The following is a 27,407-nucleotide window of genomic DNA, read 5'->3' on the forward strand; positions in this document are numbered from 1 at the left end:
TACCCTGGGAGGTTGGCGCTATCACTGTCCCCATATTACAGAGGAGGTAGACAGAGTGCCCTTGTTGGTTAAGTATCTGAGGTCTTGCTTCCTGAGTCAGGAAGCTGATTGTACCACTGCCTGCCCCTCCCTGGTTCTTTAGCCTTGCCCTGGGCACTACAGGTGGGCATCTGCCAAGATTCTGTCCCAGGTGGCTTCTCATCGGCTCCCAGGGGCTCCTGCTGCACTTTTATGTCAAGGACTCCCAAGTCTTTCTCCTTCCTAAGCCCAACCCAACTCTCTGGATAGTTTCTTTTTTTTTTATTTTTTTATTTTTAAGTGAGGCAATTGGGGTTAAGTGACTTGCCCAGGGTCACACAGCTAGTAAGTGTTAAGTGTCTGAGACCGGATTTGAACTCAGGTACTCCTGACTCCAGGGCCCGTGCTCTATCCACTGCGCCACCTAGCCGCCCCCTCTCTGGATAGTTTCAAACTGCACCGAGCCTTTTGGGACTGACAGCCTGTATCAGCTCCAGTGGATGTTGCCCAGGCATCTCCAGCCCAGCTTCCCCAAGGTGCCCTCTCCTCCACACGGTCCTGTGCAGGCACTCCCCCTTCCTTCCAGACCCTGAGATCCTTGAAGTCTCCTACTTTCTTCCTCCCTCCCTGCCTCCCCAGCCACACAGGTGACCAGTTCATCTCTGCTCAGCCCCCCACCCCTGCCACCAGGTCAGGCCTTTCCTTGCCTAGTAGAGGCCTCTCATCATCCCATCTTCCTCGTCATTGCGATAACCTTTGAATTCATGTCCCCACCTCAGGTCACAGGGGCATAGACTGAGAGCAAAAAGGAGTCTTGGAGCCACGGAGTCCGATGCCCTTATTTTACCCACGAGGTGCCTACTCTAGGCTCAGTGGTCGGGAGGCGGGAAGTAACCCCCACCCGTGGGCTTCCCACTGTCTCCCCTCCTTTCCCCGGACAGAGACTTGCCCGCGGTCTAATATCAGGGGCAGGGAGTCAGGTGAAGACACAAGCTCCTCCCTGGGGGGGGGGGGGGTGGGAAGAAGAGAGCATCTCGAGACCTTCCCACTCGGCGAGTCCTTCATCTCCTGCCTCCAGACCTTTGGCCTGGCGGTCCCCTGTGCCCCAGAGTGCCCCAGCGGCGCTCCCGAGGCCTGCCTCGCCCCGCGCCGGGCGGCGACGACGTCAGGAGGGAGCTACTAAGTAGCCTGCTGGGCTCCGGCTCCGCCCCACCCCTCGGCCGATACTTTGTATCCCCGGGGGAAGTCGGTTTCGCCGAGGGGGCGGGGCCCGGGCGAGGCCCAAGGAGAGCGCGGGGGCTCCGCCTCTTCGGACTCGGTACCGCCCCCCACCCCCCGCCCCCGACCATTGAGCGCACGGGCGGGAGGACTCTTCGTCCTAGAGCGGCCCGGAAACGGCTGTCGGCGGGGCCTGTGCGGACACCGCCCGCGGACCGGCGAGCGGAGCCCCCCAGGCGGCCCCACAGCCCAGAAAGCGCCGGCGGGCCCCGCGAGCGAGCGGGCTGTCTCGGCTGGGAGCCCTGGAGCGACCCGCGAGCCTGGGCCCTGGGGGGGGCGGGGCCTGGGGAGGGGGACGGACGTGACGTCAGGGTCACTTCCGGTCTGGCCGGCCGTCCCCCTGACCCCGGGCCCCGAGGAGCCGCCGCCGCCGCCGCCGTCAGGGAAGAAGAGGAGGAGGAGGAGGAGGAAGAGGAGGAAGAAGCCCGAGGACCAGGAGGAGGAAGAGGAGAGGAAGAGGAAGACGGAGCGGCGGCGGCCCCCGGGAGTCCAGCCTCAGCCCGAACCTACACGGACAGGAACAGGAACCGCGCCGGTGAGCGGGAGGGGGGGGGGTACGGGGAGGGGAGCGCCTGGGACGCGCATGCGCGTTCCTCGGGGAGGGCCCCCTTCTCGGGGACGCGCACGCGCGCCTCCGCTCTGGGGGTGGTGGAGGGGGCCCACCTAGGCGACACGCATGCGCGGGAGGAGGGGAAGGACATTTAGGGCCGTGCTTGCGCGCTCCCGAGGAGGGGGGAGGGGCGGGGTAACGTTCCCGCTCGGGGGCGCGCGCCCAGGTAGCGGGCTCCTGGTGCGCGCTCTCGCCTCCTGCGGATGTTGGGGGAGGGGAGGGGCAGGAGTGACACGTGACCCTGCCCCTCCCCCCCCTCTGGCCAGGCCTGGCCTCAAGACCGGAAGCTGCTTCGGAGGCTCCAGGGGGAAGTTGAGGCCGAGAGGGGGAGGGGCGAGCCTCAGTTCCCCCGTCCGGTGGCCGCGCCCGGAACCCAGTGGGCCACTGCATCACCCCCTCCCCCACCATGTTCCGAGAGGGAAACTGAGTCCTTAGTGGAGTGACTGGCCCAAGGTCACCCCGTGCCGGTCACCCCGTGCCGATCCCCCCTTTCCCCGCGGGGCCTCCCCCCTCCGCAGTTGTGGGGGGGGCCCTCCCAGCCTCCTCTCGGGTAGTGGGCGGGCAGCGGCCTGGGTCCCAGCCTCAGTTTCCCTGGGGCGCCTTTCGACCTTCCCCTCCCCCCCCCACTCACAGCACCCTGGCTTCCATCCCCGCCCCCAGGATCTCGGCCCCAGGCATGGAGCTGCGGGAGGAAGACTGGTCCCCGGAGCCGCTGGACTCCTCCGAGCAGCAGATGGCCAGCCGCGAGCACCCAGGTGAGGGGCCGCGCGCCCGCCGCCCCCCAACATCCCCCCTCCCCGGGCCGGCTGCAGGGACCGCGAGAGCCAGTGGGGGGGGTGGGGCACAACGGGAAGGGGCGCGCTAGAAGCTCGGAGCTAGGAGGAGACCCAAGGGGCACAGCCCCTGCTGCCGCCCCCCCTCCCTTCTCCCTGTCCCTTCCCTCCTCCTCCTTCCTTCTCTCCTTCTCTCCTCCTTCCCCCTCCCCACCTGCCACTCTTCCTTCCCCCTTACCCCCTTTCCCCCCTTCCTCCTCTTCTCCCCTTCTTCCTTTTCTCCCTTCTTTTTTCTCCTCTTTTCCATCTCTTCCTATCCTCTTTCTTTTTCTCTTCTCCCCTCCTCTCCCTTTTTTCCTCCTTCCTCCTCCCCTCTCCCTTTCTCCTCCTCCTTCCTCCCTTCTCCTCCACCCCCTCTCTCCTCTCCCCCTTCCTCCTCTCTCCCTCTCTCATCTCCCCCCTTTTCTCCCCCTCCTCTCCCCCCTCCTCTCTCTCTTCCCCTCCTCTACCCCTCCATCCCCTCTCTCTCTTCCCCCTTTTCTCCCCCCTCCCCCTCCTCTTCTCTCGTCCCCCCTTTCCCCTCCTCTCCCCCCTCCTCTCTTCTTCCCCCCCTTTCTCCCCCCCTCCTCTCCCCCCTGCTCTCTCTCTTCCCCCTCCCTCTCCCCCTGCTCTCTCTCTTCCCCCCTTTCTCCCCTCCCTCCACCCCCCTGCTCTCTCTCTCTTCCCCCGTTCTCCCCCTTCCCTCTCTCTTCCCCCCTCTCCCTCCCTCTCCTCCTCCCCCTCTCAGACTTCAGAGGAAGGGCCTTTGGGCTGGCTGAAGCCTCACCAACAGAGGGAGAGCAGGTCCTGGTGACTCGCTTTCCCTGTTCTCGGTGCCAGGGTTTGCCCAGCAGAGGATGGGGAAAGGAAGTCATTCGTTCTCTCCCAAGGCAGCTTGTGCCCCTTGGGGAGTTCTTTTGGCTGCTCTGCTGCTCGGCCTCTCTTTTGCCCAAGGGTTTGGGGCCTGCCTCCCTCCAGAGAACTGGAGGTGCCTCCGCTGGCCTGGCCGGGGTCTCTCCTTCACAGAACGGGGTTCTTGGCCCTGGCTCTGAACACACTGGCGGGAAGGGCTCGTATGTGCGAAGCTGTCGTGTTTGGGGAGGTTGGGTGAGGTCTGGCTCTGCTGGGCTGGGAGCCCTGCCCAGGGAGGAGCAGGTAGAGGTATTGGGCAACAGGAGCCTGACTGAGAGAAGACTGGGGGGAGCCCCGAGCTTGCTAGATGGGACCTTGGCCAGCCTCCCGGCCTTTGCGGGGCCGCCTGCGGCTGGAACATCGGGGGCCATGGCGTTCTGGCTCGGACGCTGGGGTCTGCTCTGTGTGTGACGCCAGGCCAGCCCTTGGTCTCCTTCTGACCTTCCCTCCCTCCTTCCTCCCTTCAGTGGACATCCTCCTCCTGGACGACGATGAGGATGAGCCCAGCTGGCCCCCTCCCAAGCCCTCCCCGCCGCCACCTCCCCTCCCTCCCTCGGGGCCTGGGGGCCGGCCGCGGCCGCCGGCCCCCTACATCTGCAACGAGTGCGGCAAGAGCTTCAGCCACTGGTCGAAGCTGACGCGCCACCAGCGCACACACACGGGTGAGCGGCCCAACGCCTGCACCGACTGTGGGAAGACCTTCTCTCAGAGCTCCCACCTGGTTCAGCATCGGCGCATCCACACAGGCGAGAAGCCCTACGCCTGCTCCGAGTGTGGCAAGCGCTTCAGCTGGAGCTCCAACCTCATGCAGCATCAGCGCATCCACACGGGCGAGAAGCCCTACGCCTGCCCCGAGTGCGGGCGCAGCTTCACGCAGAGCAAGAGCCTTGCCAAGCACCGGCGCTCCCATAGCGGCCTCAAGCCCTTCGTCTGTCCCCGCTGCGGCCGGGGCTTCAGCCAGGCCAAGAGCCTGGCCCGCCATCTGAGGCTGCACCCCGAGCTGGCTGCTGAGGGCAAGGCGGCCGCCCGGAGAGCCCGAGCGGCTGTGGTGGCCGAAGTGGAGGCCGAGGTGGCTGCCGCTGCTGCTGCCGCTGCCGCCGCCGCCGCCGCTGCCATGGGGGGGTCTACGGTGGAGGATGGAGACATGGCTGCTGCCGGGGATGGCGGGGGGCTGGCTTCGGGCCGAGCTCGGGCCGAGGGGGAAGTAGGGGAGAGAGTGATTAAGGTGGAAGTGGGGGCTGGTGGAGTGATACCGCGGCCACGGCGAGCCCCGACTCTCAAGCCTTATGTGTGTGTGGAGTGTGGGAAAGGTTTCATGCAGGGCTCTGAGCTTCTGGCCCACCAGAGGGCCCAGCACGGCCTGGGGAGCTGGGATGGGGAGGAGAAGGGGGAGGAGGATGGGGAGGAGTCTGCAGCTGGGGAGGAGCCTGCCCACATCTGCGTGGAGTGCGGGGAGGGCTTTGGCCAGGGGGCCGCCCTGCGGAGGCACAAGAAGACCCACGCTGTGGGGGCACCCCTGGTGTGCCAGGCCTGCGGGCAGAACTACTACGCGGCGGCCGGGGTTGTGGACGAGGGCCGGTGTAGTGAATGCCGGGCCCGGTAGGGGCGGCGGGGCCCGGGGGGAAGGGCTCCTCGGGCTGGGAGAGAGAGCGCAATCGAGCCAGACCAAGAGACACTCAGTGGGAGTTAGACATAGTGAATGACGGGGGGCGGCAGAGGGGAGAGAGCGGCACGCGGCCTCTTTCTCCATTCCCCCACAGTCAGAGAGGGGAGTCGGGCGTGTGGGCACGAGGGATGAGCCACGGCACATCCTCTGGTGCTGGGGCCCCCCCTCCGCCCCATTTCCCTCCCTGGGCCCAAAAGACAGATAGTGAGAGAGAGACAGATAGACAGACAGAGACCAAGACAGACCCCCTGCCCCCGCACCCCCATTATCTGGGGCCCCATGAGGGAAGGGGGAGAGAGCTCCCCTCCTCCCTGAGCCAAGGTGGGGAGGCAGGAACAGCAGCCCCATCTCTCTCATTTAGCATTTGATTTTAGTTCTCTTATCCCCTCCCTGCTCCCAGTCCTCCCGTCTCCCTTTTCTATTCCCAATCTTTTCTCCATTGGGGGTTCTCCCTCCCTGTCCTCCGCTGGGGCAGCCTCCCCGATTGGCCAGGTTGAGGGGGGGAGTTGGGAACAATAAACGGAGCCATCAGATTGTCCCTCCCTGTGTGGTTCTTGAGTGTGGGGGAGGAGGAGGATGGGTGGGTGGCCGGGGGGGGGGGCAGCCAGGAAAGCCTAGAAGGAGACATCCAGGGACCCTAGGTGTGGGTGGGCCGTGGCCTTGGGAGACCCCTGGGTCACAGGCCGGGCCCCTGCATCCCGTAATGTTCCTTTCTTGCCAAGCAGCACCATTAGAGGTTGTGACTGGAAGGGGATGGAGGAAGGAAGACCAGCCAGGATTGGGTAGAGGTCAATGGGGAAGGAGGAAATACCGAGGCCCAGAGTCACAAGGCACTCTGGGACAGAATCACAGAGGCATAGACAGGTCAGGACCACAGCCCTTTAGGGAGTCGGGGGCGACTTCGCCAGCTTCCTGGGCTGCTGGGCTCTTCACGTCCAGAGGAGTGACATCCTCATTGGCAGGTGGACCTCCTGGAGCCATGGCTGGGGGCTTCCAGTGTCTGCTGGACGGGCTGGCGAGCCGTCCTGGCTTCTGCTTTACTGGGGGGTCAGGGCTCAAGAAGATGCCCCGTCCTGGGGCAGGTTTATACCCCTAAGAGCCATTGGGACCTGGGTGTGGCGGGACCTTTGGTGCAGGCTCGTGGTGTTGGAGAAGGGCCCCTTTGGAGTCACCGCAACAGCGATGGGACTTGGGGTTGTGTGGCACTTTGAGGCTTGTGGGGTTCATCTCAGTTCCCAGCAGGCTTGGCCAGTGGTCTCCAAGGTGTGGCCCAGGGATCTGTGCTTGGCTCCTTGGGTCATTTTCAAACCTGGGAGATCACCCTGGAGAGGCAAGATTCAAAACTTCTGATTGGCTGAGGTATCGCACTGATTTTAAAGGTTGCTCTGGCTAGGCCCTCAGGTCACTGGAGAAAGATCTGGGCGGGATGGGATGCAAACCAACCCAAAAGGCTGTTTGGCACCTTAGGGAGAGATGCAGAATGGCCTCACTGCCTCTGCTCTGCAGATGGGATGGGGAAGAGGAAGTGGGAGGAAGTGGCAGGCCTGCCTCTGCACCTCCTAAGCTGAGGCCCTTGGCTAGGGGCATTGTTTCACGTGGAGTGAGAAGCATCCGGAGGCCAGCTTGGGTCTCGGGCCTAGTCAGACCCTGCTCTTAACTGACATTCACTTGGCCCATGACCTCCCCCAGGGCAAGGGGCCTGGGCCCTGGGCTGGGGAAGTTGGTGTTTACCAAGGCTTGTCTCTTTTGGTCACTTCACTTTTTTTTTTTTTTTTTTAGTGAGGCAATTGGGGTTAGGTGACTTGCCCAGGGTCACACAGCTAGTAAGTGTTAAGTGTCTGAGGCCGGATTTGAACTCAGGTCCTCCTCAATCCAGGGCCGGTGCTCTATCCACTGCGCCACCTAGCTGCCCCGTCTCTTGGTCACTTCACCCATAAAATGGCTATAGCTGATCCAGTCCTGGGTGGGAAGAAGCAGTCTGGGAAGCATCCTCTCCTGCGCTGGACGAGCTGGTTTGCAGTGAGATGTGGGGGGCAGGAACTGGGCCTAGGGAGGCAGTGGTCCCCGACCTGCACCTGGCTGGAGTCATCCAGCTTCTGTGTACCAGAAAGGGAAGCCCATCAGTAGTGGTGGCGCGGCTGCGTCCGGCCACAGCTCTTGGCGCTGAAACACCTCTAGCCAGGCCTCAGGTGCTGGGACTGCCCTGCAGTGGCCACTGTCCAGGCTCCAGCAGTGGCCCTAGCAGAGAGAGGGGGGAAACCTTGGCCTCCCAGGCCTAGACCCCTGCTGTCACACCACAGACCTTTTCCGTGCAAATGGGGAAGGCTGACTTCAGGAGGGACAGTGAAGAGAGAGGTGGACAGGATTGGGTCCACGCTTGGGACCTCCATCTCCCTGTCTGCAAAATGCAAAATGATTGGCCTCAGACTGGATGTCAAGAACACTGGGGTTCTGTGGGGGCAGCCTTGGAGCAGAGGTGGGGAGGACCCCCTTGGGTCTGAGCCCCACCCTCGGATCTGAGCCCCCCCTCGGATCTGAGCCCCCCTTGGATCTGAGCCTGGCAGCCCAGCTGGCTTCTCTGGCCATGGTGCTGAAGGAGACCAGGCGGCTCACCTGGTCAGGGAGGGGGGCACTTGGGCTCCCAGGGTTTGGGGCTCTCCGTAAGGGGATTTAGAACGATAGCCTTCCCTCGCCCTCTCTCTCCTACGTGGGGAAACCAAGGCCCAGAGAGCTGACAGGTCTTGCCTGGGGTTGCACGTGGAGTGCTATAGCTGGACGAACCAGGCTTCCAGCCTAGGAGCTGGCAGCACGCGGATGTGCGGGGTCATGTACTGGGAGTGGTGGGGGTGGGGGGATCCTGGCGAGGGGCCCTCTGCAATCCATGGAGGGGTCGGACTAGGCTTTGAGGGTCCCAGGTGGCTGGCCGTCTGCTGTTGGGTGCCTCAGCCCGTGTGCTTGGCCACCCTCTGTGTGCGTGTGCGTGCCCATTCCTTTGGCACTTCGTGTTTCTCTGAGGCTGAGGCTCATAAGGTACTCGGGTGGGCAGGTGGGTGCCCCCTCAACCTCCTTGTCTCTGTCCCTTCCGGGGGTCTGAGCTGGTCGGCACAACTGACATGGCAGTAAGTGTTCTGTCCTTGTCTCGTGGGAGAGCAGACCAGGGAATTGGAGCCTGCTTTGGACTCCTCGAGCCAGAAGGGGCTTGAGATCCTAGGGTCCAGTGGCTGCCCAGAGGCTGCAGAGAAGGTCCTCGGGTCCAGCCAGTCCCTACCCCCTCCGCAGCCTTCCCTGGGGCCTCCTGCTCGCCACATCCCATGATGACACCCCTGCCAGGGTGGGACTCGGGTCACTGACTGCCTGGACTAGGGCAGGTCAGGTGGGCTCCCCCAGCACCGTGTCCTCCCCCAGCAGGGCACAAGCGATTCAGCCGTTGGCATCGGGTGCGGGAGCAGCCGAGGCAGCTGGGCCCTTGTCTGTTATAGCCCTGCCCTGCCCCAAGCTCCTCACCCTGGTGACACTTCTCTTCTAATTACACCTTTCAGAAGCCCCCAGCTGAGCCTGGGGCACTCCCCCAAAGGTTCTGCTCCTGAGTGGATGGCTCTGTTCACCCCAGCCAAGTGGGGAGCATCATCTGGAAGTTTACCGATCGCCGAGCAGCACCACCTCTAGTGTTTAAAGGAGAGTGAGAAAGAATCTAGGAAGGAGATGAACTCTGATGGGCAGGAGGCACCTTCCCTCTGTGACTGGCCCAAGCCAGACCCTCTGGGCCCAGAGCCAGAACCAAGGGGTGAGCTGCAGGCAGGGCCAGGGCCAGGGCATATCAGTCTGAAGGCCCTTCTCGGGGTGATGGCCGCATGCAGCTTCTCTGCTAGGGCTCAGCACCCTTGGCATGGGCTGCCCAGGGCCCTGTGCTTAAGCCTCTCTGCTGCTCTGGGGCTCTGCTCTAGCCCCTCCCAGCCCCCCCCCCCCCCCCCCCCCGCACTCCCCGGCTCCAAGGCCAGGGGGAGTTTCATTTCCGGGGGGGGGGGGGCTCTCCCTGCTGGCTGCCTCAGGAGGTTCCGTCCCACCTTCCACTTCATTCCAGCCCTCTTTGGCCTCCCTCTCAGCAGGTGACCCGAGACAGCGGAGGCCATTCCTCACAAACTCTTTGTGTCCTAGTGTGTAACTCAACACCCCACCCTCCCCTCTTCCTTTTTTCCTTTGTGCCAGACTCGGAGCAGGAAGTGTCCCTCTTTTCAAAATGTTATTGGATTAAAAAAAACCATAGAATTCGTTTCCCTATGCTTCCTCTCACCCCCATCGACCGCTCCCCTCTATGAAAGACCCTCTTCTCTCCACCTAAGAAGCCATAGTTCAGGTTCTCATCTTGTCCCCGGACAATTGCTGCAGCCCCCTCCCTCAGCACCCCTGCGCCCGAACAGCTGTGATCATACCACTCCCTGCTCCTGGAGCTCAAGGATCAGCAAGAAGCTTCTGTACTGGGCACTGAAAGCTCATCATATCCCCTGTATTTTAGCCAAACTGACCTTGCTGTTCCCCAGACTCAGGATTCCCTCTCTCCCTCCAAGCCTTGAGATAGGCTGCACCTCATGCCTCATGCATCTCTTCCTCTGAAGTCAGTCTCTCAACCTCCACTTTGACTGGCAGGCCATGTCCACAAAGGATAACTGACTGTCCTTCTCTTTGGGACTCTAGGGGGCTTCGAATTCTAGAGATACTGTGTTTCCCAAAGTTGATTAACCAGTTGGCCTCAGTTATCTCGGATAAAGGGATATTTACCAAGAAGGTCTAACAAGAACATACATTTAAAAAAGAATCCTCCCAAGTCTGTGTAGTCTGCACAAGCACGTGGGTCTCTCTCTCTCTCTCTCTCTCTCTCTCTTCTCTCTCTCTCTCTCTCTCTCTCTCTCTCTCTCTCTCTCTCTCACTCTCACACTCTCACACTCTCACACTCTCACACTCTCACTCTCCCTCTCCCTGGGAAGAGTAGGCTCAAATGTAGAGGACCATGCTCAGGACACAAACGTATGGAGAAGCCGGGACCCAGGGTTACCTCTTGGATCCTGGCCCTGGAAGGATCCCTCACCCCATCTTCAGAGTTCACTTGGAGTAGAAAAACATGCTCTGATGAATCAGTCAGCTCTTCTGGCTCTTGTGGGACTATAGTGTCTTCACTGATGATCAGTGGATGTCTGTGCTGGGTCAGACAGGGCACTTGGACACTGTCTTTGCCTCCCTGTGGTCTGCTGCTGCCACTACTGGCTTTGGGACCTCAGAGGGCTTTGATGGAGCACCCTGTTTTCCTGGTTGCTTAGGCACTCCTATAACAAATGCTCACTCACCTAAAATAAGGAGAGAAGAAATAGAAATGGAGAACCCATGAACTAAGGGACACATGGTGGCCAGGTAGGGGAAGCCCTACAGCTTGCCTTGGCTCTTGCTTCACCTGGTAGCTCTCAGCCATCTTCTTGGCTTGAACATCATCACAAGATAGTGAGATCATCTGCATAAACCTCCAGCTCAGTTCCCAACCAAGCAGAAATCTACCTGAGTGTCTTAATCCTCATGGTTGAAAGAAGGCTCAGCAAACATTTGATCTGCTCTGTGTGGATCCCCAGAAAAGGTTCCAAGGACTGGCCTCTCCCTCATTAGCCAAGCTCCCCATGGCATTAAGAATTCCTTCCCTCTTCACCAGCACCTCTTGGAATCCTGGGCTCTCTATGTCCCTCAGAGGTGGGCACACCTTCCCTCCAGGATGACTGGTGGATGCTTGCCTCTGTTCATATCCTACCTCCTGATGAGAACATAAGCTCTTTAAAGGCAGGCAGTTTTTCATTTTGTCTTTGAAGCCCCATTGCCCTGAACATGGCAGATTATGTAATAATGGTTGATGGAGTATATAAGAGGTAGGGAGCAAAAATTCATTACGAAAATTTTAAGCAACAAGAATCTATTTTTTACCCATCAAAATGAGAAAGAAAGAAAAACCACCCCCCTGCTACCAACATGTATAGACAAAGAAATATTCTAGGACTGGCCTTGTCCAAAAACTGAAATGTTTCGGTCTGGCTTCTGAGGCCTTACCTCGCTATCAGGAGATAGGCAGCATGTTTCATTGTGAGTCCTCTGGGATCATGGTCATTAAGTAGATCAGAGTTCCTAAGTCTGTCAAAGTTGCTTGTCTTTACAGAATTGATGGTTACTGTAAAAATGGTTCTGGTTTTCAGTAAATAAAAATGATTAAGCACCTACTATATGCTAGGCATGGTTCTAAGTGTTGGGAATACAAAGAATAGCAAAAGCCAGTCTCTGCTTGTAAGGAGCTCACAGTACAATGGGGGAGACAATGTGCAAACAACTATGTATAGACAAGCTAAGGAGAGGACAAATTGGAAATAATCCACAGAGGGATAGCACTGGAATGAAGAAGAATTGAGAGTCTCCAGTGTAAGGTGGAATTTGATCTGACCTTGAAGAAAGCCAGGAGGCAGAGAGGAGGGGAGAGAATGTTCCAGGCATAGGGGAGGGCCAGAGCTTAGAGACAGTGTCTTGTATGGGAACAGTCAGGAGACCAGTATCGTGTGTGTGTGTGTGTGTGTGTGTGTGTGTGTGTGAGCGTGTGTGTATGAAGGCCTTTGATGCCAAACAGGATTTTACATTTGATCCTGGAGGTGATAGGGAGTCACTGGAGTTTAAGCAGGGGAATGATGTGGCTTGACTTGTACTTTAGGAAGATCATTTTGACAGCTGAGTAGAGGATGGACTACAGTAGACAAATAATTGTGGCAGAAAGACCCATCAGTAGCAGATAAAATAGTCCAAGTGTGAGGTGATAAGGGTCTGGACCAGAGTGATGTCAGAGGAGAGAAGGGGGCATATTCAAAAGATATTGTGAAGGTGAAATCAACAGGCCTTGGCAACAGATTGGTTATAGGGAATAAAAGAGTGAGAGATCTCCTAGGTTGTTAGCCTAGGGGATGGGCGGATGGTGGTGCCCCTAGACATTAAATGAATAGGCAGGAAGAGAGGAGTCACATGCTCTCTCCCTTTCTCCCTCTCTCCCCTCCTCGCCCTCCCTCCCTCTCCCTTTCTCCCTCTCTCCCTCTCTCCCTCCTTCCCTCTCCCTCTTTCCCTCTTTCCCTCTCTCCCTCTCTCCCTCCCTCCCTCTCCCTTTCTCTCCTTCCTCCTCTCTCCTCTCCTCTCGTTTCTTCCTCCCCTCCCCCCCCCATAGTGAGTTCACCAATTTAGACATTGAATTTAAGATGTCTATGAGGCATGCAATTCAAGATTCCAGTGGGCAGATGGAGATGTGATACTGGATGTCAGCAAAAAGGTTAGAGGTAGACAAATAGGTCTGAGGATCATCAGCATAGAGATGAAAATGCAAGTGAAGTTGTACAGAGAGAGAAGAGAAGAGGCCCCAGGACAGAACCTTAGGGGACACCTGTGACTGGAGGGTGTGATCTGGAAGAGGAGCCAGCAAAGGAGACAGAAGGACTGGTCAGAGAGGTAGGAGGAGAATAAGGAGACACTGGGCATCCTGAAAACCTAGATGGGAGTATCCAGGAGACTCCAACGATCAGCCTTGTCTAAGGTTGCAGGGAGGCCAAGGAGAATGAGGATTGAGCACAGGCCAATGGATTTGGCAAGAGAGAGCCAGTTTCAGGTGAATGATGAGGTTCGAATATCAGGCTTCAGAGGTTTAAGAGAATAAGAGGAAAGGAAGTAGAGGCAGCAAGTGTAGACAGCCTTCTGAAGTTGTTTTTATTTTTAAATAAGTTTCTATTCAGATTTCCTGTTTGTTTCATATCATAGTTATCCCTTTTATCCTCCCTCTCCCACTCCTAAGAACTATCTCAATATGGCAAATAGTCCTTTTTTCATGAGGGGAAAAAAGTGATCCCAACTAATTGATACATTGTATCATGTGTAACACCTATACACCTCCCACCTCGACAGAGGGATGGGCTAGGATCCTCTCATGGCTCTCTAAGCCTGTGCCTTCACTTTTGATACTTTGTGTCATTCTTTTCATTACATTGTTGCAGGTGTAGTTCCTGTGGAGATGTCTTCCTGGCTTCGCTAATTTCACTCTGTGTAGGTTCAACGTTGGTCTCTCCATGCTTCTCTGTCTTCATCACACACACAATTTCTTATAGCTCAATAATATCCCATTACATTCACATACCACAGTTTGTTTAGTCATTGCTCACTTGATGGGCATCTATTTTCTTCCAATGCTCAGCTATCAAAAAGGGCTGCTGTAAATATTTTGGACTCTATGGCTGCTTTCTTCTTTGATGCCTTCCTTGAGGCATAAGCCTAGTAATGGAGCTTTTAATTCAAAGGGTATGGACATTTTAATCACTTTATTTGCATGATTCTAAATTGTTTTCCAAAATGGTCGTACCATTTCTCAGCTCCACCCAAAATGTATCCATGTGCCTATCTTCCCACAGCCCCTCCAACACTGACTATGGCCCTACTTTTTAATCTCTGCCAATTTGCAGGGTGTGAGGGGCGCTGATCGGGACGATTCTTTCATGTGGTGTTCTTTTTATCCCTGTTTATATCCTCTAACCACTTATCTATTAGGAAATGACCATTAGTCATATCAATTTATACCATATATGTATATACACACGGATAGGTATAAAAATTGTTTATATATCTTGGATACCAAACCCTCATTAGAGAAATCTGATGCAAAGATTTCTTTTTTCCTATTCAATCACTGTCCTTTTTATCCTTATCTGCCTTAGAGTGGCTAGGTGGCATAGTATCCAGAGCACTGAAGACCTGAGTTCAAATCCAACCTCAGACACTTACTGACTGTGTGACCCTGGGCAAGTCACTTTGCCTCTGTTTGCCTCAGTTTCCTTAAATGTAAAATGGGGATAATAATAGCACCTGTTTCTAATGTTATTGTGAGGATCAAATGAGATAATGGTTCCAAAGTGTTTAGCATAGTACCTGGCACATATTGGGCACTAAATAAATGTTAGCTATTATTATTATTAATTTGTTAGCTATTATTATTATTCTGGATACATTAATGTTTGTGCAGAAGTTTTTTAGTTTCAAGTAATCACAATTACCTAATTTATCTTTTGCAATTGCCTCTATCTCTTGTTTAGGTGAAAATGCATTTCTTATTCATAGTTGTGAAAGGTATATGATCCATTCCTCTTTTCATTTTTGATAGTAGGGTCTTTAATGTTGAGGACATGTGTCCATTTAGAATGTATTGTGCAGTGTGGTAGAAGGTGGTGGTCTAAACCCAATTTCTGCCATACTGTTTTACCATTTTCCAAGTTATTTCTGTCTGATTTGTTTTTTGACCCCACTCATTATTTAGGGTTGAATTGGTAAGTCTCCATTAGGTCTGTATCTTTTGTTTGTGGTCCCAAAACCAATTAATATTTTTATTGTGTTAGGGTTGGTAAAGAATGTGCTAATTCTGCTTTTTAAAAAATGTATTTTTTAATTTATCTGTGCCCTAGTGACAACATCCATTTTTACAAATATTCCATATGGTGCTGAGAAATATGTATATTCTTTTGTACTCATTTAGAGTCTAAGCAATTTGTTCACTTCTGTATTTTTTCTTTTGCTTATCTTTTTTGTTAGACATCCAAAACAGAGAATATAGAAGTCTCCTTTCACTATTGTTACTGTTTGTGTTTTCTTGCTGCTCAGATAATATTTTCTTTATAAGTTTGCCAAGACATTCAGAGCATATAAATGGAGATATTGGTTTCTTGTCTATGGTTCCATTCAACATAATGTCGTTTCCTTGTTTATCCCTTTGCATTTTTTGAATATTTGTTTTTGATTTGTCTGATAGCATGATGGTGACTCTTGCTTTTTTGGATGTACTTGATGCCTAGTAAATTTTTTCTATTCCCTCAGTTTTATTTAGTGTATGTTCTTGTTTTTAAATGTGTTTTTCTTGGCTACCAGATATAGTGTTTCAGGGCAGCTAGGTGGTGCAGTGGATAGAGCACCGGTCCTGGATTCAGGAGTACCTGAGTTCAAATCCGGCCTCAGACACTTAACACTTACTAGCTGTGTGACCCTGGGCAAGTCACTTAACCCCCATTGTCCGGACAAAAAAAAAGATTATGGGGTTTTGTTCTTATCTAATCTGTTATTCTTTCACATTTTATTGGATTACTTTATCCATTTACATTTAAAGTTATGAGAATTCAATTTATCTTTTTCTCTGATATTGGATTTTAAAAAAAAGTTATGATCCCCCTTGCTTCTTCTGCTGTAGACGCGGTACTTTGTTCTTTCAATTACTTTACCTTAATCTTTTTTTTTAAGGTGGCCCTCTTCCCACTGGCTTTCTTCCCTTTATCCTTCCCCCATCCCCTTCTCCTGTTTGTTACTCCTTTTCCTTTGGGGTTTTGTTTATTAGTTCCTTTTTATCTCCTGCTTTTAACTGGTTGTATAGTTCTTTTCCCTCTTTTTGTTTCTTCTCAGTAAAGTAGATTCCCCTTTCCTCTCTTCCCTTTCAAGTAGTTTTGCTCATTTGTTTTTTAAATTTCACTCTTTGTGCCGCTTTTCAGAAAGGCTTCCTCTCACTGTCTTCATTATCCACCTTCTCTCTGTTTGCTCTAGACTCTCATTCACCAATTCATGATTCTATAATTATCTGGTCTCCTCCTTTTCTCTGTATTCTTCATGTGATTAAAACTTCCAAGGTGTCCATTCTAGTCTCTCTCCTCTAGATACTTTCTACTGCTGCCTTGTAGAGCTCAGCCCATGGATTGATTCCCTTTTCCATTGTTCCTCACTCTCAGAGCAATGTCAGTTATTGCAGGTGTCAGAGAGAGCACAGCCCATGGTAAGACCCCTCCCACCCTGATCAATATCCCCTTCTTTTTGCAGTTGCATGGAAGTTTCCCTCTATCCATGGCCCGCTGCTCCTCTGGGCACCAGTTGTCCCCAGGGGTTCTAACTCCCTCCTTCCCAGGACAAGTAGGCCTTTTCAGCCACCAAATTCCTGTAATGGGAATTTTTTACTTTTCACTTATTAATATCACTTGATGAAAACCTGACTTGTGGAATAAGATGTTCAAGGTAAGTTCAGGCTTACTTACTTAAAGCTTTAACCATTCCTTAGATAAGAAGCCAGAGCAAGAAATGTCATCTGTCTCTGACTCGTTGGCAATATCTAAATTCTCCTCAATCAGCTTATTTGTGAATCTTCTAAATGTAGTTTAATTGGGAACCTGACTTGGTTTACTTTGTTTGTTTGACAATGTTAGCTTCCTTAGGAGATGTATAAGATTATGACTGTTTAACTAAATTCATTCAACTTTTATGGCATCAAAGGAAGTATGGGATTATTAATCTATCTTCCCTCTAACTTCTATGGTCTAAGAGGAAGGTACAAGATAGTGATATGTAAATAATTGTTTCTCTTTCCCTTGTTGTAATTTTGCCTATGAGACCTTAGTAGAGTCCTAAGCAAGGGTTCAGGTTTTCTCTGAGGCCTGAACTTATGGTTAAATAATAACTAAGCCTAGGTTTTCCATAATTTCTGTGATGTGACAAATTTCTGTTTGACATCAATTACCCACCACATGAACTTGGAGAGGAGATGTTTCTCCCACAACAAATTTGGTAAACTTTGCAGGGACAAGCAGTTGAGTTTGGGAAGACTAGGGCTTCTGGTTCAGAAGTTCTCCTGTGTGCAAGGGGCATATTTACCTTGGAGAATTTTGAAGGGGAAGATTCAGCCAGGCCATAAAGACTGCTGTCCCCCTAGAAAAAAATGCCAGAAAGAAAGGTGAGCTTGTCTTCTCTGTGTGTCCTGCGTACTGGTGTATTGGTCTGTATTTGTTTGTTTGTTATTTGTCTTTGCATTTGAATAATGAGTCTGTTCAAATAATGAATCTGTACTTCTGAGGGTGCTTAGTTTAGTAGCTGCCCAGAATTTCTGATGAGTGAGCCACTGTGATTCAGGTGGCTAAAGCAAGGACTAAACTGAAGTACTCTGCCTTTTAACAGGCAGGACACAGCATTGTCCCCCAACCTTGTGCCCTGTTTCTCTTAGTACCTCGTGCCCTTATTTTGCAGACATATAACAAGAGACTTGTTTGTGCGTTGTGGCCAATGTTTCTACTTCAATCCAGGGCCATGGTCCTGGCTGCTGGGTAGATGGTTCCGACTGCTTCAGCAGCTCTGGTCTGGTAGAAAGCTCTGCACTGGGTTCCTCAGAGGTTCCCTTTATGGTCTGGTTCTGATCCCACCCTGGTAGGGTCCAGTGCTGTGGTTGTATCACTGGCAAAGTGTTCATGGTAAGAATGTACATCGGTTAGGTCTGAAATCATCTGGAGATCTAAGTCTGTTTACTGTCTTGGTTATCTGTTTTACAGTGTTGCCATCACCACCAAAAGGCTTTGGACTGACATGAAATTTTACTTTGAGGGATTCTGTTTAATTGGTTTCAATCCAAATTTAGTTCCAAAATAATTCTTTTGGGTTCCTCAGACTTTGGTTAAACTATCTTTTTACTCTAAAGTATGGGATGTAGTCAGAAAATTTCTTCTAAGAACATCCCTAGGGGTTGTTTCTTGCTAACTGGGAAAAGATTTTTAACAAGGAATTCAAATTCTCTAAAGCCCAGTTTAAAAATCTTTGTTTGGACAGGTATAGATATCCTTGGCCCTGAGCTGCAAATGAGACCTGGGATTCTTTTTTAACATTATCATTCCTCTCTGGTTGGGAAACTGAAACAGTGATGAAATGTGTCCCATATGACTGTGTTAAACAGTCATAATCTTATACATCTCCTAAGGAAGCTAACATTGTCAAACAAACTGTCCCCCCAGTTTTGGGGGGAAACTGACTAAAATCACTGATAAATGAGTTTAGGTTTTTAAGGGTTTATTGAAAGATAGTAAAAGAAAGAGAAAGATTGAGAACAGATTTCCTGTAACCTGGCAATCCTAACCTTCCTAAGCTCCCACTTCTGAACTCCTCTGCCACCACGCCAATCCCTCGTACCAAAACCCCAGAACTCTCTCCCCAGTGTCTGCTTCCTGCTTCATGTTCCCCTCCCAGAAATGGAAAGTTCTTCAAGCTGATTGGCTAGTGTCACTCAAATTCATTGGTTCACTGAACCAGAAGGTGGTCTCAATATAAAGTTGAAAGTTTTTAGCTTCTGAGAACAATTACTTTCTTAAGTACCCTTAAGTACCAGCCAGATGTGCTTACAATCTAGTAAACTGGAAGTAAGCCAGTAATCCAGTCAGCAGTCAGTCACCTTATTCAATTCAATCAGTTTAAACCAGTCTCCAGGTGGGCCCCTGAGTAGCTGCTAAATCTCATCACATTCATTATCTTGACACATTCTCCCCTTTGTTTCTTCTAGGAACAGGGTGTTCCTTGATGAAACACACTCTATGCAAACAAACAATATGTAAATAACAATATAGGAAAAGAAGAAAGAGCAAATTTTGTCCAGAGGGACAGTTATCTTGACACATATGGAATAAAAGAGAAGGGGAAAGTGGGTTCACAGTAGCCCCTTCCAGGCTTTTCCCTCTCAAAGCAAGAGAAGTACTGACTGTAATCATCACATTCTTAGACTCTCAGGAGGCCAAGGAAGAGCCTTGGGATTCTAGAGTCAGCTGTCAGGCTCCCTTTCAAGAGATGTCTATCTGCCCTGTACTCAGAGAGGACATTGGCAATGGAACTGTCTTCAAAGATCCACTGGCATTGTTTCAAGTTCTTAGAGCGAGCTAGTACCTAAAGTCCCATTCCTCTAGAAGAGTTGGGGAATTGGGATGATTGAACTCTATTATTTAAGTTAATTAATACTGAAATCAGCTCTCTGTGATATGGTGCAGTTCTGTTGCTGAACTTCCCTTTCCAATAAACAGGAACTCACTTCCACTGTTATCAGGGAGATAACAATAATATCTTCTTCCTCTTGACCCTGGCCAGGTGAGTGGTGGAGATGAGGCCAAACAAGGAAAAAGGGAGAATTTGTGGCATTGTAACATAATTAGAGATGAAATTTGTAACTGAAATGTAATGTTTTTACTTGTACATTTCTAAAGTGTGGTTTGAATCTTTTTGTAAATGCCAAAATTTCTTAATGGATTTTTTTGGGGGTGTATGTGTGAGAGAGAGGCTTGCAGCTTCCTGAAACTAAGGTTAAATGTAAATAATGCTTAAGGCTTTTTTTTTTTTTAAATCACTTTTTCCCTAGGGAGGCAATGGATTCATTGTTTTAGTGGAAGGTAATTTTACCACCTAGAAAATGCAAAAAAAAAAAAAAAAAAAAAAGGTTGGTAGTCTGCAGCTTATAGGCCTTATCAAATGCTATCTTCTGCTAATGATTCCACAGAATTATTTAAGTAAATTAGAGGCAAAGTCACCTAAAAGAAATTGAAATAGACTATGCAACTTGAAGGGAAGCAAGATGGCACAGTAAATAGAGTGTTCAGCCTGGAGTTAAGGATACTCATCTTCCTGAGTTCAAATCTGCCCTCAGACATGTACTAGCTGGGTGACACTGAGCAAGTCACTTAATCTTGTTTGCCTCAGTTTCCACATCTTTAAAATAAGTTGTAGATAGAGATGCAAAACCACTACAGTATCTTTGCCAAGCAAACCCCAAATGGGGTCACAAAGAGTATGGACATGACCTGAAAACCTGAATATCAATAACATGCAACTTGAAATGTAAAAGATAAGAAAGTTCAATACTAGAAAGATTCAATGACTTGTATGTGACTGTGAACTGTGAGAAATGATTATTAATAACTTTGGAAGTTTTTTGGTAGGACGTTACTGATAATAAGATCACATTAACTCTCCTTCATCTTGGTCAGACACCACTAAAGCTTGCAAGCAATTTATTCTAGTGTGGGGAAGCCCATTGTGTTCTATGCAAGCTTGGGTGGAGACAGATCCTTTTGTCTAGATAGCCCAAGGTTGGGAGTGATTTGGTATAGTTGGGGGGTAGTCTGTATGGAGATAATTTCTTTGTGGATCACCCTCAGTTCTATTGACCACCTATTGTTTAGAAAGGTATATAGACTGTGAGCCCAATAGCCATGATTGAATTCAGTCTAAGACAGATGGCCAAATGACCATCCTTTTATTAATAACCTGCTGACCTTATTAATAAGTGATTAAATTACCCAGAAATTATGTTTCTCAAACTTTTTAATCATCACAGAACTAAGAATGAGATGAGAATAAAGATGGAAATAAAGGAAAGTGCTGAAGGCAAATGGAAGGGTTGAATCTGAGGATGGCAAGAGAGGGCAAGTTTTGTAGTCTGAAGGGTTTTAATCAAAGTCCACTGGAAGGTAAAAAAAGAGAGAAAGTTTAAATAATTAGAAAGAGAAGGGAATGAGTGAACAGTTAAAGGAAGTTGGAGCCCATTTGTACTGACCTAGTGTGAGGTAAAGGGTTTGAAAGTCAAGAATGGGAGTTTGGGGAAAGAGATTTTAGCAGGTTTTTAATCTCATTTAAAATAAAAAAAAAATATGAGAAATAATGTGGATAAATGCTATTAGCAATTTGAGGTTGATAGTATTCTACCAAATTACATTTCCCAAATGGAAAACTACAGAAATAAATTTGCGATATAGAGTTGGCATAGCATACCAAAATTCTGTCCGTGAAGGCCCCATTAGAAAGGCATGTTCTAATCTTTGTGTGGGGAATATTAGAGTCATAATAGCATTATAGGCAGCTAGATGGCACCATAGTGCACAGAGGGCTGGACCTGGAGTCCAAGACACTCAGCTTTGTGAGTTCAAATTCTTACCTCAAAAAACTCACTAGCTGTGTGACCCTGGGCAAGTCACTTAACCCCTATTTGCTTCAGTTTTCATCATCTGTAAAATGAACTGGAGAAGGAAATGGACAAACTACTCCAGTATCTTTGCCAAGAAAACTCCAAAAGGGATAGCAAAGACTTGGACATTACTGAAATGATCCAACAAAAATGCATTATCATTATGTTTCTAAGTTATCTTTTCATTATTATTATTATTATTTTTTTGCGGGGCAATTGGGGTTAAGTGACTTGCCCAGAGTCACACACCTAGTAAGTGTCAAGTGTCTGGGACTAGATTTGAACTCAGGTCCTCCTGAATCCAGGGCTGGTGCATTATCCACTGTGCCACCTAGCTGCCCCTCTAAGTTATCTTAAAGTGGAAAATTGTTTCACTCCATCTTTTTGCAAGTTCTGTCATTCCAGAATCTGTTTAGAGGCTTGACAATGTTTTTTTTTTTTTTTTTAAGGGAAACTGGGGAAAGCTCAGGTAACTTCTTGGCTTTTCTCTGCCACTTTGGCTTCTGAGAAATTTTAAAATACCTTCCCCCTTTTTTTTGGAAGTCTTTCTCTGATAATATTAAGAGACAGAACGGCTCATTTTATAAGTCAGGCCCTCATGGATCCTCTAAGATCTCTTCCTTCATACTGCAGATTGCATATTCCATATCAGTACAGGGGGGGTTTAAGGTAAGCTAGAAAGAGCAAGCGATATGTAAATTCTTTGAACTTCCAGGTGAATTATGGGTTCCTGTTTGGTGGTTTTTTTTTTTTAATAGATCTAAGTTTAATAAAGTTAGCTCCATAATATTTGGACTGGTTTTTACCACATGAACTAGTTAACTCAGGGAACTATATGTAATTTGGAGCCAAGAAAACTGATCTACTAGGAGGAACATTTCTCCAGAACCATCCTGGGAATGAAGCCTATTCCAGAATCCCCAAGGGAAAATGTTTCCAAGGACCAGTTGACTCCATAGGACACCTAAGACTCAAGATGAAATAAGCTGATTAAATGGCTGTTAAGAAAGGGTTATCAGGAACAAGCTGGACCAAGGAGACTTTCTATTATTCAGTCCTGATAATCATGATTATGCTACTCTTGGTTTACTATTGTATACAATGTTTTTTAATATTCAACATCCAATATTTCCAATATTCCTTTAGGAATATATGCATGTCTAATGGAAAATATGCCCAAGGCAGAGATTGATTGAATTTATAAGGCATTGCAGACTTCTTTATGATCAAAATGGAGGAAACTGCAATGGGAATTTTAAAATTTTGACCTCACCTAACTAAAACCTGACTCGAGTTGAGGGAATGTCAGGGCTGTTTCTCCTAGCTGAGAGATTGTTGAGTTGACTAAAACCTGTCCTATGGGATGTGGAATTTCACTTAAAGCCTTAGTTATGAAGCCAGAGAAAGAATCTTAACTGTCCTTCACTCCTTGGTGACATATACATCTTCCTCCTCAATCAGCTTATTTGTGAATCCTCTAAATATAATTTAATCTGTAATCTGACTTAGTTTACCTATTGAGTTTGCTTGATGAGGTTTATTTACTTAGGGAATATTTATCCAATTATGACTGTTTAATTAAGTTTGTTCAACTTTTATGACATTGAAGGAAGTGTACTTCCTATGACAGATCTACCTTTTCTTTAACTTTTATGGCCTAAGAGGAATGTACAAGATTGCAATATGTAAAAGAATTATTTATTATTTTCTACTCTGAACCATTTATTTTTCTTCCAATTCTTTCCCCAAGTGCTTTTCTTTCATTTTAAGAAATCTCTTACTTCATATAGCACTTATGGAAAATTCAGTATTTCCTTGGGATCTGTTTGCTCCTGTTGTGGGTTAGATTTGCCATCTTTTTTTGGGGGGGGGCAGGGCAATGAGGGTTCAGTGACTTGCCCAGGGTCACACAGCTAGACTGTGCCAAGTGTCTGAGGCTGGATTTGAACTCGGGTCCTCCTGAATCCAGGGCTAATACTTTACCCATTGCACCACCTAGCTGCCCCCTGCCATCATTTTTAATATCAGTTGGGTTATGATTTCATCCACTCATCTCTTTCAGTTTGTCTACATTGCCCACTCTTCAGGGAAGCTGCCCTACAGTCACACTTACACCCTCACTTCACAGAACCTCTCCCCTTTTTTATATTTAATCGTTTATTTTGAATTTCTTACCCCCCAAAGAACCATTGCCTTCCATATGGAGTACAACACAAAAAGAGAATCTTAGTGAAAGCATGGATCTCCATTTGACACCCCCTTTAAACAGAAATTGACTTGCACTTAGAAATGACTCACTCTCTGGTCTGCTCTATAACTCTACATCAGCATGGTGACACCCTGGGTCCTGCTTTCCTGATGGTGAGTGCCTAGCCAGGATCTCCATTTCTTGAGAGGCATTAGCCATGCTGCTTGCTTGCTTCACTGCCAATTCAATTCCATCTCTAGTCTTCTATCTCCTCATTAGTTGCCTTACCCTACATGAGTACTGCCCCCACTCCAAACTGTTCAAAATTCTACCTAAGGACAATAGGAAAACCCCATTCCTCCCAGCAAAGTGAAGGGCACATGTGGCTTGAGGACCCAGATCAGAAAAGTCCAGAGAAATCAGTGAAGTCATCAGAAATCCCTTGAGTGGAGACTTTGGAAGCTTTGGGAAGTGGCCACAACCAGCACCCATGTCCATGCAAAGAGAAGCCCAGGTGCAGGGACTCCGAGGTCCATACCATGCTGTCCTGAGATGTTAGAGAGAACAATAAAGATCTAACATTCTGAACCTCAAAGACCCAGGGGGTCTGAACCCCAGGAAGTAGAGGCCAACACAAGAACCAGGGGACCCAGGGTGAGACAGACAAAGGCCCAAAGCATGGTGAGGATAGAGCCTGGCCCTGGTAAAAAGCCCTAATTCAGAAACTAAAACTGGTACATGGGGAGATAGATTGATCAAGTAATAGAGAAATAGATGGTATGTGGACAGAGGGCAGTAGATAAATAGGTAGGGAAATAGAGCATTCATTAAACACTCAGTGTGTGCTAAGTGCTGCTAAATGCTAAATGCAAGCAATTCCTACCCTAGTGCAGTCCCTCAGCTCATGCCTGGCTTATTGCAAAGGTGCTGGGCCGGGGGCGGGGGGGGGGGGGGTGTCTCTCCCTTCCAGTCCACCCTTCATTTAGCCACTGAAGTGATTGTCCTACAGCTCAGATCCATCCAATGCGGGGGGGGGGGGGGGGCACACACACACACACTCAATCCATGCCAGGGGCCCCTTATTGCTTCCAGGATTGAATACAAAATGCTCTGTTTGGCATTGGAAGCTGTTCAATCCCTGCCCCCTCCTCCCCCTCCATTCTTCCATCTAGTGATACTGCCTGCCTGGCTCTTCCACAAAGCCCATCCATCTCTGGGCATACTCTCTGGCTTTCCCCACACCGGAAATGCTTTTCCTCCTCTTCTCCAACCACTGACCTCCTTGACTTCCAAGACCCAACTAAAGTCCACACTTAGGAGTCCTACCAAATTCCTTTTATAACGAAATATCACTTTGATACTTAAACCAGGAAGAGCAAACCAGAAAACTGGAGGCCAATTTCCCTAATGAATACTGATGTGATTCCTCTTATCCCTTAAGCAATGCCTTAGCACACAGAGACCCCGCCCCTCCCACACCCACACAATCGCCTCTCACAGACCATGCCCCCAGTCCCCAGGTTCTAGTCCAGGAGGCAGCTGGTGTTCCTCTAATGGAGGCCAAAGCTCTTTCCCAGAAGGGGCTGTCGGATCAGGGAACAGGGCCTCTGGACACTGGGCTGGAAGAAGTCCTGGGGGCCTTGAGCTCTGCCCTGGATGACTATGGATTTGGTTTCCTGAACCGCAGGGACTGGAGCAGGAGGTGACTCAGCTTGAGAGTCTACTGGTGCAGAGACAAGGCATGTCCCGAATCCGGGCGTCCAGCTTCAGCCTCACCATGGAGCATGCACTGGAGAGTTTTAGTTTCCTCAGTGAGGATGAGGATGGGCCTGAGCACAGGATGCTGAGCAGCACAGGGCCGGGATCCGAGGCTGGGGTTAGTAGTGTGTCTGAGGATGCCCCGGACTCCTCCCCATGCCTGGCCCCCCCTCAGCACTGGCTGCCCTGCCCTGGACCTCCAACACCTTGGCTACCTCTTGCTGAAACTAGGCCCCTTTGGGCCCCTGTGCTGCCAGGAAGCATCAGCATTGGAGTGGCTGCTTTGGGAGGCCCTGGTGCTGGAGCTGGTGTGCCAGCTTTGTGGGGGGCAAGTGGGCGAGTCCACCTCTGCTCAGGAAGTGCTGCAGTTCTCCATTCCCCAGCCTGGTTTCCTGCCTTTCTGGGACCTGTGCACTGAAGGAAGCAATCTCTTGGTGTGTCCTGTGGAGCATGTCCTTTTCACCTTTTGCAGCCAGTCTGGGGCCTGCCTCTTGCTGTGCCAGCCAGGCCTGGCCAAGGCCATGTGTGTTAAGCTCTTGGAGGATGCCATGGGACAGTGGCTGCCCAGGATGCCTCGAATGGGGCCTGGGGAACAGCACTCAATCTTCCAGTTCTGGAGCTACATTGAGACCTTGAACAGTCCCTCTGTGGAGACTCTCCTCATAGCTCATGAAGAGCTTAAATTTGGATGACCGGGCTGTGGTGTTGTGGGCACCGAGGTTGGCCCCTGAGGGGCAGCACTACCGATATAGGCTACGGCCCCTTAGCTCCCTTCTCTCTCTCTTTTTAGTTTTGTGGAGCAATGAGGGTTAAGTGACTTGCCCAGGATCACACAGCTAGTAATTGTCAAGTGTCTGAGGTCGGATTTGAACTCAGGTCCTCCTGAATCCAGGGTGGGTGCTTTATCCACTGCACCACCTAGCTCCCTTCTCATCCATGGCAACAGCAAAGAGGTAGCTGCTGTCACAACCCAGCTTCAAAATTTAGCCCTGGGCTAGGCCTTCTGGAAGAAAGCCCTGCTTTGTTTTTTGGAACAACCAGAGGCCATGGGTGGCAGGGTGTGTGGCTCTGGGCTGTCTCAAGGCTCTGGAGTGTATCTGTGCCAAACAGACAAGGAGGCCATGAGGGAGGCTGCCTGCCAGAGCCTCTTGCAGTGTGGGGAGGATGGTCAGTCTCCTCACCGATGGCTGGGAGAGGCTCTGGAAGCTCTGCCTCTGATCTTTGGGGCAGGAGGCATGGCCAGCAAAGCCTTCTGAGCTCCCTGTCTGCTCTCTGTCCCAGGAACACAGGGGACTTGGGAGTCACCACCTGTGCCCTTGAGCCTATGCCTTCAGGGCTGACTGGACCCTGGGGGGCCCCAACCTGATGGGCCTGACTGGCATTGGCAGGGGTAGGCTGGGTGTCAGGAGCCAGGCTCCAGGGTTCCCTCCCACCCTACAGATTCCTATACATAGAAATCTCTTTAATATATTCTGCTCCCCTCCCAGCAGAGACCGCCACCTGCAGTCAAGTGCCTCCCCAGCCTCCACCGGGCTTCCCTCACTGCACTGGGGTCTGGGATCCCCTTCTAATCTCCGGTCACCCTACCTCTCCCCATCATGTCTGATTTGGTATTTTATTTACAGAGTTTTGCAGAAAATAAAAGGCAGAATCTCTTTCCTAAAAGAAAGAAAGAAGAAACCAGAATCCAAAAATTTGATATTTGCAAGAAACACAATTGATACAGAAAAGCACAGGGTAACAATAAGTGGCTAGAGCAGAATCTATCAAGCTTCAGCTGAAGTGACAAAAAAGGCATGGATAGTAAACCTAATCTCAGTCAAAGCAGCAGCAAATATAGACCTAAAAAGAGACAAGCAGTGAAACGACATCTTGTTAAAACCTATGAAGATGAGAAAGTAATATCAATATATGCACCAAATAGCATAGCTCCCAAATTCTCAAAAGTTAAATGAGTTGCAAGAGGATATAGACAGTAAAACTATTTTCTCCTTTCAGAGCTAGATAAATCTAACAATAGAATAAATTATTGTTCATTTATTTTTCAGCCATATTTGATTTTTTGTGACCGTTTTTGGGGTTATCTTGGCAAGGATACTAGAGTATTCTTTTCCAGTCATTTTACAAAATGTGGAAACTAAAGCAAATGGGATTAAGTGACTTGCACAAGGAAATACAGCTGGTAAGTGTCCAAGACCAGATTTGAACTAAGGATGATGAGAGTTCCTGAATCTGGGCCCAGCACTCTATGCAGTATGGCGCCACCTAGCAGCCCATCTTGCTGTTACTTTGTATAATATTCTGGCTTTGCTCACTTCACTTTGTATCGCTTTATA

At 50.1% G+C, this 27,407-nt stretch overlaps 1 protein-coding gene and 1 pseudogene across 1 annotated transcript; both read left to right on the plus strand.

Annotated features, from left to right (window-relative positions):
* Nucleotides 1–1,697: 1,697 nt before the first annotated feature.
* On the plus strand, nt 1,698–5,834 carry ZNF787 (zinc finger protein 787). The gene is made up of 3 exons (XM_043996036.1): nt 1,698–1,831; nt 2,567–2,661; nt 4,098–5,834. Exons 2-3 carry the CDS (start codon nt 2,583–2,585, stop codon nt 5,231–5,233), a joined length of 1,215 nt encoding a protein of 404 aa, XP_043851971.1. The 5' UTR covers nt 1,698–1,831; nt 2,567–2,582; the 3' UTR covers nt 5,234–5,834.
* A 2,276-nt stretch (nt 5,835–8,110) lies between these two features.
* On the plus strand, nt 8,111–26,327 carry LOC122748463 (annotated as a pseudogene).
* The last annotated feature ends 1,080 nt before the right edge of the window (nt 26,328–27,407 follow it).

Source organism: Dromiciops gliroides, chromosome 3, assembly GCF_019393635.1.
Source record: "Dromiciops gliroides isolate mDroGli1 chromosome 3, mDroGli1.pri, whole genome shotgun sequence".
Classification (NCBI taxonomy): domain Eukaryota; kingdom Metazoa; phylum Chordata; class Mammalia; order Microbiotheria; family Microbiotheriidae; genus Dromiciops; species Dromiciops gliroides.